Source organism: Pollicipes pollicipes, unplaced genomic scaffold (genome assembly GCF_011947565.3).
Source record: "Pollicipes pollicipes isolate AB1234 unplaced genomic scaffold, Ppol_2.1 Scaffold_3447;HRSCAF=4054_pilon_pilon_pilon, whole genome shotgun sequence".
NCBI lineage: Eukaryota > Metazoa > Arthropoda > Thecostraca > Pollicipedomorpha > Pollicipedidae > Pollicipes > Pollicipes pollicipes.
The window spans coordinates 12,334,060-12,348,045 of record NW_023596297.1 but is presented as its reverse complement, the minus strand read 5'-3'; the positions used below and the strand labels follow the sequence as shown (position 1 = coordinate 12,348,045).

Below are 13,986 nucleotides of genomic sequence, written 5' to 3'. Positions count from 1 at the left end.
ATGGCCGCGGGCGGCCGGGAGCCGGTGTGGCGGGTGGGGCGAGGCGGCTGGCAGCGCTGGCGCGCCGCAGCCGGCGCCGGTGCTGACTCACAGCTGCGGTCAGCACCGGCGCCGGCCACGGCGAGACGGAGCCCCCTTCAGACTCGTGCCGAGTGCGTGGCCGACTGAGATTGCGAGATCACAGCTGGCCCACACGGCGGTGAGTGCCGCGGGCCGACGGCGGGAACTGGCGACGAGGCGAGGGACATTCGGGCCGGTGCCTGGCCGAGAAGGCTGTGTCGCGCGGTCGCCGCTGAGGCCCCGGCGAGGGGCCTGCTCAACGACCGCGACCAGCACCAGCCGTTGCCAGGAGACGTGGGTCCGGAAACAGCACCACCGCCACGCGAGCGACCTAAGACCTGGTCGTGACGACTCCTGACATCACGCGCTCGGCCGGGCGCGCCCGTCCGTTGTCGGCCGCGGCACGCGGCCGCCGATGCGTGACTCGAGCAAACGTCGGAGGCGGCCAGCGCGCCGCCGCCGCTAACGACCCTCTCCGCCGCCGCGGCCAGGTGCTAATGATTACTCCGCGCCCGGCCGGCCTGTCGCCGCTGAAAAACGGCTAACGACGCGGCGCGGGATGACGGGCTCTTCAAAGGGGCGTGCGGGCGGCTCCGATGACGCGTGTGGCGCGCCACCAGACGCCCCGCCCGGCGCCAGCAGTGGGGATGGGATTGGCGCCGAAAAACATGCTCGGCCGGGTGTGGATAAACCCACCTGCAGCGGTGGAGCAGTGTATCAGGCTAGGACAGAGGTTCCGAAAGGGAGAAAGAGTGCGCTTCTTGGGCAGCTTGCTGTGATTAAGACACTACGATCTCGTTCTTTTGGGCTTTGAAATGTTCAGTGAACCCGGAAGTAACCTTTTGCTCGTAGACGTTCCGCTTGTTCCAGGAGTAGCTGTAGGTAATGTTGGGGTCGGACTCAAACGTCTTCGTGAAGACCGTGCCCTCGACGATGACCTTGAGGTGGACCAAGATCAGCGTTTCAGGCACCGGGTCGGAGGTCAGCCGGAGCAACAGCGTCGAGTGGTAGCCCGAGGCGTCCTGCGAGTTGTACACGAGGCGGAGGCCAGTGCCGGGAATTTCGATCGACTCCTGCAGTACCTGTGGGGAGACACGTAAGACACTGAGACACGGAGACACTGTACGGAGACACTGTACGCGTAAGACACCCGACAGGACACGGCACCGTGTTGGCTGTGTGGACAGCTGCCGTCAACGCGCCCCAAAGCTCCGTTTTCGAGTTTTACTCCAAAACGGAGACGTATCGTTATTACGGGCAGGGTTACGTTCTGACAGTTAAAACTAAGGTACCGATCCAAGGCCGTCCAGCACCAAAGTGGCACAAGATCTCATCAAGGTTCTATCATCTGGCGGTTCTAAAAGGTACGCAATAAATAATTATGTATCGCGGGACTGAAGGACGCAACAGCGTCATATCAATAAGCAGTTAGAGAAGGTTTTACTCCCAGAAAATTCCTACTTTTTCGGCAACTGGGACACGCCGCTCCCGACGCAATCACTAATGGGGAGCCGTGATTGCAGAGCTCTGGTATGCTGTAGAGTGTTGTTCATGTCCATGGTTATGTTGCTGGAAGGACCTCGGCGCTGAATAACGCGTCGGCATCCAAATCGCTCTGGTTGATTTGAAAGGCGCTTTACCGTCAAAAAAGGTCATTCATCGGCGCACCTAATTTGTCCGAATACATACAACACGTGGTAGCATTATTTTACTATGACCATGAGCCCTTCATTTTCGAGATAAGAGTACGAAAGAGAGCGTTTTCATCGGAAGGAGTCAGGCAAGCATCCGTCATATCCGGGAACGTCACAGGGCACCGTCACCGCCGGGTTTTGACTCCCAGCCATCTTGTTTCTCTAGAAGGCAGAATTAAACCAATTTCCTGTTGTGGTCGCGCAAATTGCGCCGAATTAGTCGCCGTGGCTGCAGTCAGCAAATATCCACCCGAGCAAACAAGGGACTGTAGCTATAATTACAGTCAGGGATGGCCGGATAGGGGTATTCGCCGCCAGCTCCGCTCGTACAAGATGGGCTGGCGCGACTCTCAGTGCGGAAAACAAAAAATGTCGGTGCCAGCCCCCGTAATAGGAATACGGCGGTGATCTGGATTGAAAATGAGCCTCCTGCATGGCTTGGGTTAGCTTGCTAGATTGAGGAACATATTGGCGGAGAGTGACGATTTTTTGATTGGATTTAACATGAATACGAATCAAAATATTGAATCAAATGAATCGGAAGCAGTACTCTGATAACGGACTCTACACCATACTAAATCACTGCGTGCATTTCAACCTTATGAGACCCAAGTGATGTACGGCATGACCCAGTGAGACCCAGTGATGTACAGCGAAATCATGAGGGTTTAAGCCTGAATATTCTTCTATCTACAGAACAAAGCGCATTGACAAAGCCATAAGCGATTGTCGTGTAGTGAAGTGTCCTGTAATGACCGCAGTATTTTTAATTTAATTATCGGTTAGTATCCTCGCGCTCTGCTCTGCTTCATTTGTAACATTATCATTCCCAAACCGCAAGCGTTGCTCGATCCCAACTTTCTATACCGACTTAGATCGGTGTCATTTCGTCAGTTCGTATTCTGTATCAAGAACATGTGACGCAAGACCTTCGACGATCTCAGCGGGACAGTGCCGTCGGCAATATCTTGCAAGGCGGCAACGCGGTTCACAAGCTGCTCAGCACAACGTCAAATTTTGATCGCTGGGAATAGACAAGTCAAAAGAGAACATACATGAAAACGGCTCATAGTTCTTTTTCAGCCTTTAGGCCATCAGAATTGGACCAGCAGCTGGTGGGTTTATTTAAATTATTTCACGCCTGACCGCAGTCAATTAACGCCAGGCCCGCGACCGGCGGCGTTGCACATTGAAGACGCTAGAAGACAAAAAGTTGAATTGGTCGTTAAATAATCCAACCATCACCAGCATGTGAGTAAGTGATGCCAACTGAGCACGGAATCGGCACCGGTTGACGCAGTAGCTAACATTCTGAGTCCTTACTTGATGGCAACAACTGCATTGGAGCAGCGCCCTTAAATCTGCACTCATCACCTGCTGCAGCACAAACTCCGGCATCTGTACGTGCTCACGGCTATCTAAATCGAGCCGCCGCTTCTGATTTGCTCAAATGAGCTCGCATAACCATGAAATGACGCCATCGTCTTCGGAGCGCGCTGTCAGCTGGCTGACGGCCGCTCGCAGCCAATGCAAAACTACGTGAGACGGCGTGTGATCGCCGTGTCGCGGTGATTTCATTCGGATATGTACGGGCATGTGACGACGTCATCAAGCGCCAAGAGCTGCTGCGGCAGGTGCTCCATATTATCTCGATGACTTACAGGACGCCTGAGCGGAAAGTGAGTCATGAGCCCCGACTTCCGCTGTACTCTGAGGACCAGTGCAGCCTGATGGTGCAACCTTTCCATCCGGCACTGAACATCGCTGCTGATCGACTGTCTCAGCCGACAGAACTATATCATTCACAAGATCTGAATGTATATATATATATATATATATATATATATATATATATATATATATATATATATACAACAAACAGCCAACGGAGGAAAGATCAGTTTAGTGGTTTTGTGGACAAGTGGACATCAGGTGAACATCAAGATGTCTAATGTCAAGATGTCAAGACAAGCGGACACCACCGATGCCTGGCCAACTGCATCTATGTTATGTGGGTTGATCTTGCACTGCATGAGTGTGGTGCATGGTATCGTGCCTATCAAACATATTTTTGTTTGCTTTCCTTTTTCTTAAAGCCGGACGTCTTAAGCCGGTTCAGGTAACACTTATCTCCTACCAGGCTCCCGCAGGCCGTTAAAAATTACGACCTCCTCGCAGTGTCGTTAGATAGCCCGAGACCCCAAGCCCCCTCGATCTACACGGGTGACCCGATCCACTTCACCGGCGGATGAGGCGACACGGGCCGTCTGGAGACCGATAGAGACGCCCAAGAGCTCACCGGACGACCCGACGCCGGCGCTGGCGGCCGTGACCCGGTCTTTGGGGTTACGGCGTGGAACGCGGCAGCCGGACAAAGAATCGCCTGCCCTGCCCGTCCACCCGCCCCGGGGCGAAAACGGCAGGCGGGCCGAGGGTCACCGGCCCACCCTCCCGTCCACCGCCCGGGCGAAAACGGCAGGGGCAGGGTCACCGGCCCACCCTCCCGTCCACCCCCCGGGCGAAACACGGCAGGGACAGAGGGTCACCGGCCCACCTCCCGTCCACCCGCCCCGGAGCAAACACGGCAGGGGACAGAGGGTCACCGGCCCACCCTCCCGTCCACCCGCCCCGGAGCAAACACGGCGGGGGACAGAGGGTCCCGGCCCACCCTCCCGTCCACCCGCCCCGGAGCAAACACGGCAGGGGACAGAGGGTCCCCGGCCCACCCCCCGTCCACCCGCCCCGGAGCAAACACGGCAGGGGGACAGAGGGTCCCGGCCCCCTCCCGTCCACCCGCCCCGGAGCAAACACGGCGGGACAGAGGGTCCCGGCCCACCCTCCCGTCCACCCGCCCCGGAGCAAACACGGCGGGGCACAGAGGGGTCACCGGCCCCCACCCTCCCGTCCACCCGCCCCGGAGCAAACACGGCAGGGGACAGAGGGTCACCGGCCCACCCTCCCGTCCACCCGCCCCGGAGCAAACACGGCAGGGGACAGAGGGTCACCGGCCCACCCTCCCGTCCACCCGCCCCGGAGCAAACACGGCAGGGGACAGAGGTCCCGGCCCACCCTCCCGTCCACTCGCCCCGGAGCAAACACGGCAGGGGACAGAGGGTCACCGGCCCACCCTCCCGTCCACCGCCCCGGAGCAAACACGGCAGGGGGACAGGGGTCCCGGCCCACCCTCCCGTCCACCCGCCCCGAGCAAACACGGCAGGGGACAGAGGGTCCCCGGCCCACCCTCCCGTCCACGCCCCGGAGCAAACGGCAGGGGGACAGAGGGTCACCGGCCCACCCTCCCGTCCACCCGCCCCGGAGCAAACACGGCAGGGGACAGAGGGTCCCGGCCCACCCTCCCGTCCACCGCCCCGGAGCAAACACGGCAGGGGACAGAGGGTCACCGGCCCACCCCCCGTCCACCCGCCGGAGCAAACACGGCAGGGGACAGGGGTCACCGGCCCACCCTCCCGTCCACCCCCCCGGAGCAAACACGGCGGGGGACAGAGGGTCTCCGGCCCACCCTCCCGTCCACCCGCCCGGAGCGAACACGGCAGGCGGGCTGAGGGTTGCCGGCCCACCCTCCCGCCCCGGGAACACAGCAGGCGGACAGAGTCGCAAGCCCGCCCTCCCGTCCTTCCGCCCCGGAGCGAACACGGTAGGCAGACGAAGGTCGCCAGCCCGTCTTCCCGTCCCGGGTGAACACGGCAGCGGACTGAGGGTCGCCGGGTGGGCGATCGAATGTCACCAGCTTAATATCCGGTAATCTGCTGCACTAGGGGTCCTAACTAGCACAGGTGCTGGCAAACCTATCACCGAACATGGGCTGCGACAACTCCAGAGGAGATTTCCCGAAACACTTTAATATGGGGGAGGGGTTACGGAAAGACACTAGGATTTATAAATATATTGATGAGATACTTCATGTCTAGACACGAGAGGCCCGTTTCAGACAGGGATTTGCTGTTTGCTGATGACTAATGCAGCCGTTTGTTTTATCAGCTGAAGCGTCCCAACTGACTCGAGCCCTCGCGACCTCCCTTCTGACGCCAGCCCACGTGACAACTATCCCAGGGTCGTCCGACTGACCTGAGTCTCGGTCACCACAGCCACAGTCTCGGCGGCGTCGGTGGCCAGGTCGGGCTGCCACGTGTTGACGATGACCGGCCGGAGCAGGTGCGGCTGGTGGCGGGCGCAGGCGGCGGCCGGCGCCGGCTCCGTCGCCGCCGGCTCCGTGTCCAGCAGCATGGTGATGGGCTCGAGCACCACCAGCTGGTTCCAGGCGGCGGCCACAGCGCGGGTCATCGGCCGGAACGGCGCCCGCTGGAACTGCAGGTTCACCGCGCCGCCGCCGTTCACCATGAAGTCGAACCTGCCGGCCAGACGGACGTCTGCGGCGGCCACGACCAGGGCCGGGACGCGTTGCGACGGCGGGGAGAGGCGCGCTCCCGGATCTTTTGGGGCCCGCCGAGGACGGCAGATGCTCACCAGCGGGGTGAAACAACATGAAGCAACATTGAAGTTCAGGCTGGGAACTTCGCTGATTGATTTTAAATGGTTCCAGCGGTAGTGTTGGGTTCCAGGTACTTCTAAACCAGAACTTGCTGTTGACACGCTGTGCCGGGGTGTCGGATACCAATGCTCCATGTAGTCTATCCGCTCTTCAATCACCCTGAATCCTAGCTATAAGTGCCTGGAGGTGTGCTGTGGGCCGCTCAAATCAACCGGGCCTAATTAAGTCTGTGTCAACGGATCTCAGCCAACAGCCTCCCGCCTTCCAGGCCATCAGTAATAACGTCTCCGGCCTTTAGCCAGACGGAGCTGCGGATGGTTATGCGCGCGGCGTGCAACGCTACGACGCGGCCGACTCGCCCCAGGCCGATCCCTGTGGCCAGTTGCTAGCTGATCTGGCCGTGCCGGTCGGCTCAAACTGGTTCCTCCGCCTGTCGTACACAAGCGCTAGTTCTGGGACCCGTACCCAAGCTGCTGAACGTTAGCCTGGAATCTTTCCCTAGACCACGAGGCCGCAGACGCTCAAGAAAACTGCCGATCACTATCGATGAACACCGGTAAAGAAAGCCGGTGCCTAATTTTGTCAACGATGCTTCAGCGGCCGTGACTTGAAATCTACACCAGCTGCATAATGTTTGTATTATCCGAGTCGGAAATTAATTTACCAGGTTAAAGTTTATTTTACCCGGATTTCGGTATCAAAAAATGTTACAATGCAAACGTGAAGACCAGTCAGTCGTCAATCTAGCTAATGCGCTAACATCAGCCCACACGATGATCCGAGCATTAAGTAAGATCAGGCGTCATTAAAACATTCCATCAGCCAACAAGCATTCTGGGCTGGCGGGCATGAATAAAAATAATAAAAACAAAATGCAAACACATTTTTTGCGGCTGATTTCGATGGTCACGGACAACATCGTTGATTCGGCCTCACTACACTTCTTTTGTATTCGCAAAGGGAATGATTCAAGATGTCCTGCGTAGAACTGTATAAAGTCTGGAGTTAAGTGGACAAGACGTAAGTTCACTGAGCAGCTTATGAGTCAGTCCAGGTTAAGCTGCGGACAGTAAGGTAGCTGGACCGGAAACAACAAGTGACCTTTCCCGCGGCGGCCAGGCACGGAGTCCTGCCTGCTTTCAGTTGGTTGCTAACCGGGATTGCCAACACATGAGCGCCAGTAGACCAAACGCCTTCTTATTTTCGACTTTGTCACCATTTGCGTTTCATCGTGAACACGACCTGGACTGTTCGACGACGACGACGGTAACGACGACTAGATGGCAGAGAGCTTACTCAGGGAGGGCGACTCGTTGATGCAGTGGGCGAATGTCCTCTGCCCTGAGCTCATGGACTCATATCATGGAAGTGAGCTACTTTACATTTTTACCATGGCTCCACAATCAGCCTCATAGAGTTAATGAACATCAGCTTGTACACAACTGAACCTTTCGTCAATTAAGCGGTTACCTAAATTGAAGTGCAACAATGGCGCTGCCAACATGCCAGGTTTTCCATAATTTTCCAGAAAAATTCGCACGAATCTCTCCCGAAGGCTTTACATCTGATCTTAGGTCGGCAGTAACCAGCGTAAAGTCCTGGGAGTGGATGTCGTGAATGCAACATCTTCCGGCTGTTTCGCTCCTACTTTTCTCTATTTACTTTTTAGACGACCAGATAAGGCAGCGTCGACAAAGTCGATGACGCCACGCCACAGGCTACCCAGTTACAAAGGGCGATGCTGTGCTCACTAGCCACACTCCGTTCTTCTACAGGGAAATGGGCGAATGTTGTCGCCTACCCTCTGAGCTGAGCCGGTTCTCAGGAAATTTGAAACTTGACTTCAGGAAAATAGTTTTCCAACCACGCTTTCGGGAAATGTCAAATGAAGGGCGGTAATTTCTGAGACGTCTAGCGGTATATACAAAGGCAACCATCCATCAAAAGAGTTCCAATCCCCTTGAGACACCAATCCGGCTCCAAGCGCTTCAACCGAGGCTTAAATATCAGGCCGCGTGATTGGTAATTTGACGTATCGTTTCAGTCCAGATTCCGTTGAACGTTTGATTAATGGGCCTTCAGCAAAGCAGGTCGATGCCGCAATGACGACCATGCAGTCAAACCTCCAACCCGACCGCATTAACAGACGGCGCAACGAACTACGAATTGAGCATGGTGATATCGGGCAGCGCATTACAATTCGCTGCGTCCAAGCTCGCCTGCGTAATGGGCAGCTCGCCTGCCCGGGGCAGGAGCCGCGGGCAGTCGCACTGGCCTCACGTCCGAGCCGCACCGCTCCAGAAGCACGGGGCAAAACTGCGGCCTCCCGAGTCGCCCTGACCGGATGTGAGCTCAAAACCAAGTTTCAGACATGTTCGAGTAGAGTTTCGTGTACCGCCGGGGGCTTTTAAACTTTCCAGAGCCACGTAGTTCCGACCGAGACAATAAGATGGCGGGCCCTGCGCGTCCTGGCCGCCGACTCGAGCCCAGCTATTCAAATATTCTCGGACGTGGAGAGCGGCGCTGAATAATGCACGGCCCGGACAGCGAGGCGGCGCACGTCAAACTCTTTCGCACCACCCAGAGCCAGCCGCCGCGCCGGCAGGCGAGCTCAAGAGGACGCTGTTTGGGGGCAATCCACGGGTCGAAGGGGTCATGGAGCGGCTAGTGTTTGGCCGACGTTTGGGCTATCTCTGAAACGACACGTTTCCCCGGCATCACGCGCGAGTCAACGACCAGAGCGAAGCTTGAAGCGAGCAAAGCGTTGATTGCTTGAGCTGCCCCGTTGTCACTTCTAGGTTGCGCTCGCCAACTGTCCAGAGACATTCTTGATTATGGTGTGCTGGTGGTAGGTACGTATGACCACTGATTTATGTACTATGTTACCATCACATTTAAATGGCTAAACTTGTGACACATCTAACCCAGATCTGCTATGACAAACACGCAGACAATCTGCCCGCGATGGTACACAACTGACACGTTAGTAGTCGTCCGGCCGAACTTCAGCTGTATGCCTGTCCGCACCCAGTGAATTATGAGAACAAACGACCGAGCCAGGCAACGGACGACCATTAATCAGCCACTCTATTCTAGATGAACGATAAGATGCATGTGACTTGCTGTGCGATGGGACAACAGACTCGTCATAAAGATGATAATTCCGAGAAATGAGTTCAAGCTGGCCCCAGAAGATAACGCAGCATTCACATGCATCAGAAGGGAGATTGCATTCTCGTTGGCGCAGGAAAACTTATGCAGTTACGTTCGAAGTTATCTCATTTCCTACGCGTCGCAATGCGTTTTCAAATTGAAACGCGCGTCTTTAACGGCCTGACAATGCTATCGCGAGACCAGATGTGGAATTGCTTGTAATAGTACTGTTATGCCACAGCATTCACAATGCTCCGTATCTCCGAGATTCACCGCACCCCTCATACGTTATTACCATCCATCTTCCCGAATCCCGACTGTTATCACACAAACATCAAAAGGGTGAGAGCGTTCGTCCGACCCAGCGCGCGCCCGCTCCTGCCGCGGTGAGTTTTGAGCTCACCACGAGCGCGGATACTCACCAGCCGTCCTTCCGGCTGAGTGTCAGGCCGAACCTGGTGTCCCTGTTGACACTGACACGGACGCCGGCGATGCCCAGGCCTTGCGAGGACACCAGGCGGCCGCGAATGACCGAGACGCGCCTAGAAAGCCAGGTCGCCGTTAACACTGTGACATACGCCAGCTGGAGCTAAGCTGGGCGTACAACATTGGTGTACAGATCTCAAAGTTTGAGGGCGTCATGATATTCTGCTATCGAACAGCTAAATTTTTCCAACTTAATGGCATACAGCGAGTCATCAAGAAATGCACCTTTTGACAAGAAATATAGTTGATATCGTGCAAAAGTAGACTCTAACTATTTCATTGACCCAACACCTTCTGATGATCCGCATTGCATACCGTAAATGACTTCACAACAGATGGAACCAAATCATTGATCAAGGAAAATGCAAAAAAGCACGATAGCTCAATTAGTTGCAGCCATCAGTCAAACAGCATTTTTCCGTACTTGCAGGCATTATGCTTTCACAAATAAGCACTTTTAGCAATGAGCCCATGAAACCTGGCAAAACATGAGAGTTAGCCCTGAATTCATCACAAACCGACATCTCTGTCAAGCATAAACATATCACTGATACAGCACGTACAAGAATGTAAAGAATGAGTGGATGCTTCGATCCGTACGAACCGGATAAACGAGCCGCAGACGGACTTCAGGTCTCGAGGCCAGCGAACTCCGTCACATCAGAGGTGACATAACTGACAACATAACTGACACAGCGCTCACGCGCCGCTCCCAACTGCAAAACTCCGAGCCTTTGACCTGCGATCTCGAGGCCGGGGGCTCGGCGGCAGCGCCACCCGAGAGGAGCGGGGCGGCGCGCCGCTGGACTCGAGACCCGAGACCGCGCCGGCTACAGCGGCTGCGCCGACAGGCGGCGGAGAGCGGGGACAGGAGCTGGGCAGACCGGGACGGACAGCATTCGGGGCGGCGGGCGGACAGGACTTACCGCGGCTCGAACGCACTCCAGAATCGACTGCGTAAACAGATGGTCCAGGTCACAGAGGGGTCACGTGAGGTGGTCGCGAGGCGGGCCCACACAGGGAGACATGAGACGCGGACAGGACGCCACAACACGCGTCACCTTGTGGCTACACATAACAGGCAGCGGGCGGTGGTGTCCCGACCACGGGCGGGCGCCAGCGCTCCCAGGCGTGCATTAGCATGTACATGGACGTGGATGATGTAGTAGTAGGCAATTTACGCAAGTGACGCTTCACTTTAGACTGTCTTGTGAAGGTGCGAGCAAACATAACCCCGCAATTTGATCTGTAGATTTTACCGAAGGGGATTTGAGGGCAACAAAATTACCCGGAGAAAAAAGGCCATTCGGCACTGCTGCGAGATAGGTTAAGATGGCCCTTCATATGTACGCAAGCATCAAAAACGCCTCAGCGTTTATCCACTCAGCAAAGATGGGCAAACAGCGGCAAGGTTTGCCCGAACCCGATTTTTGCAAAGCTGTTATTTTGTCCAGGTGAACCAGTGAGAAAATGCCAGGCTCTCCGAGCCTAGCAAATTAATTTGCGTAAGTCAATTTCACAGATACCTGTAACGCGAATGACTGAGAAATGGAAACTGCAAGTGGAAGCCAATGCAATTCTCAACGTTAGCCTTCACATTTTAAAGCAGCGACCGAGAAACAAAACTCTAAGAGGGATAAGATGTGTTTGCTCGGCAAAGGTCTGCATTGTTCACTTAGTCTCAGCATTGCGATCTGTCCGGCTTTGGACAGAATCCTGCAAAACAGCGGACACCACCGCCCCATTGTGCCCGAAGCCAACTACTGCAAGGAACTGACATTACTGGCATTCAATTTCTCTTGTCAGCTGCAGCGCTGTTATGAGCTTTACCTTGACAAAGTAAACAAGAGAAACGGTGCAGTCAAGGCTGACAACAAAGAGAGCAGCTGCCAGCGCAATAAGGACAGAACAGAACTAGAGAAGAAAATATATAGCAAGCAACATTAGACAAGGACAGATACAGTGCATGACAGGAGAAGGATCCAAGGCTCTTCTCGGCGGTGAACTGCTCTACTGGTGATCTTGTCGTCTGTAGTTCTAAAGAGGGAAAGCACCTGCGTATGGCTGATAACACAAATGATGAAATTGCAAAACACCGGAAACATATTATCCCTTTCTAAAACAGACATCGTAATATGTCAGCTGCCAATATCATTGTAAATGCTTCAGATTTGTATTCATGAAGATAATTCGTTGAAATAAGCAGACAGTTTATTAGTGCCAGACAATAAAACTGCTATAAATGCGCCGCCAAAACAGTGGTGTAAATTTTTATACATCTGTTAAAGTAAAACATATCAAAGTGGTTTGCAGACGCATAAGGAGTCGTAAGCACAGCTTTGGTCTATCCTCTTAACTGAATGTCTTTTCGCCGCGATGAACTGAAGTCGGTGGTCAGCAGAACAAATTGAATAATTGAGGAAAAATCGCTTTTTATAGCTAATAACTTAATATTGATCTTTAGACGATTGTTAATAAATAAGTATGCACCTATATCCGTGATAGCATAAGCTTCTTAATTTATTGTAAATGCACTCATTGACTGCACTGAGGCGTCCTTTTCAACTGTTCACATGACCAACGTAAACATGCCGAACATCATGTGAAATTTTTCGTGCGAGCGCTTGGTGGGGTTAAAGGAACACACGCTCCGGATTTCGGTAGTGTCTTCGAACCACACTAGGCAGATGCACCACATTTAGAGTGCTTGAGAAGTGGTCAGCCCAACACATCTGAAGGTAAGGGAGCCTTTGATATAAGATCAGGTCGCCGCCTTATGACGTCACCAGAGATTGATTCCACGGGCGATGTTTTCCAATCTAGGACAGTGAACTATACAAGGTCAAACCCAATCATCATCAGAGGTGTTTACTGGTGTTGAACCAACGTGATCTGTTACCCCCACTTGTGGTAGATGAGGGTAACTGTCATGCTGTCACGTCAGTCACGTATAGCTAACGCGTGAGCTGAAAGAACGTAAAGCTATGTCCGATGAGCTGACCTAACATGAACTTGGCATGACCCTGACCTCACATGACCTAGTTTTGACTTTTGGTGGCATATCAGTATGATTCGGGAGCACAAGAACGCGTCCCCGTGTCGGTGGCACGTACGGAACTTTGCAATTAATGTTGTGGGTGCTAGAGGCCCTCAAGTTGTTCAAAGATTAGACATTTTCAGGTATTTTGTGCAAATAACGGCACCCTCAAACATATGACGGCTGCTACTTAATGGTCCCCGGATGAAGTCGACCAGATTTCCGTTTCCATCCGAATTGTTATGATCAGACAATTAGATCCTGAGCTACTTGGACGGAAACCAGGACTCTGCATTGAGCCCCCCCCCCCCCCTCCCTCCCCAAGCGGTCACATGTGGTGGAATATCCCACGCGTTGTGGGTTAAGCCAATATTGTAGATGTGTTACAGTAAACTTTATTGTGTAGGAAAATGTCGCAGTAATATTCTGTTGAATAGGGGCACGCCTTGTGTGCTATGGAGCACAAGCAATTGTTTAATCAGTTTATTAGGAACTATGACATGATGGGTTTGTAATGGGCTTCCGGGTTCCAAGGAGCGCAAAATATACCGTATCAAACAACAAAATACTGTTTTTTTCGCAGGCTGTCTAACCTGCGTTCCATTACATGTTATACAATTCAGCACAAAAGCGTGTTGAACTTTACATCGTTAGATCAGATGCCGCCATGTTGAATAGTACCAAGCGATCAAATCAGTGGCATGCCCTGGAATGCTCGAAAAGCCCAATCACTGCCCAGTGTGCCATTTTAGAAAGAGACAATATGCTTGCCGAGTGAACCGAGGCCGAACCAAAAGCGAACGGACCGGTGTGGCCGGCGCCGGTGCTGGCGCGGGCGGAACTCAGCTGGCAGAGGTGGAACTGAGGGGCGGGCGTGGCGCGCGCGCGCGGGCGCCGGCGGCCGGCGGCGCGCCACTCACCTCTCGCTGTACTCGTCTTTCTCGGCGTAGTCCTGCACCGACTTCTCCTCGATGAGGAACTTGACGCGCTGGTAGAAGGAGGCCGTCTGGCGGGCGGGCTGCTTTCCGAGCAGCACGCCGACCGGC

General features: G+C 54.4%; 1 protein-coding gene across 1 annotated transcript in view; it reads right to left on the bottom strand.

Moving 5' to 3' along the window:
• LOC119091642 (teneurin-m) overlaps positions 1-13,986 on the bottom strand; it is a gene marked incomplete at its 5' end in the record, with an annotated part of 62,969 nt that overhangs the window by 13,659 nt on the left and 35,324 nt on the right. The window contains 5 exons of the mRNA XM_037214449.1: positions 900-1,142; positions 5,841-6,123; positions 9,840-9,959; positions 10,830-10,856; positions 13,861-13,986. The exon at positions 13,861-13,986 is cut by the window's right edge and continues 82 nt beyond it. Coding sequence (XP_037070344.1) covers positions 900-1,142; positions 5,841-6,123; positions 9,840-9,959; positions 10,830-10,856; positions 13,861-13,986 — 799 coding nt within the window. The remainder of the gene's footprint in view (positions 1-899; positions 1,143-5,840; positions 6,124-9,839; positions 9,960-10,829; positions 10,857-13,860) is intronic.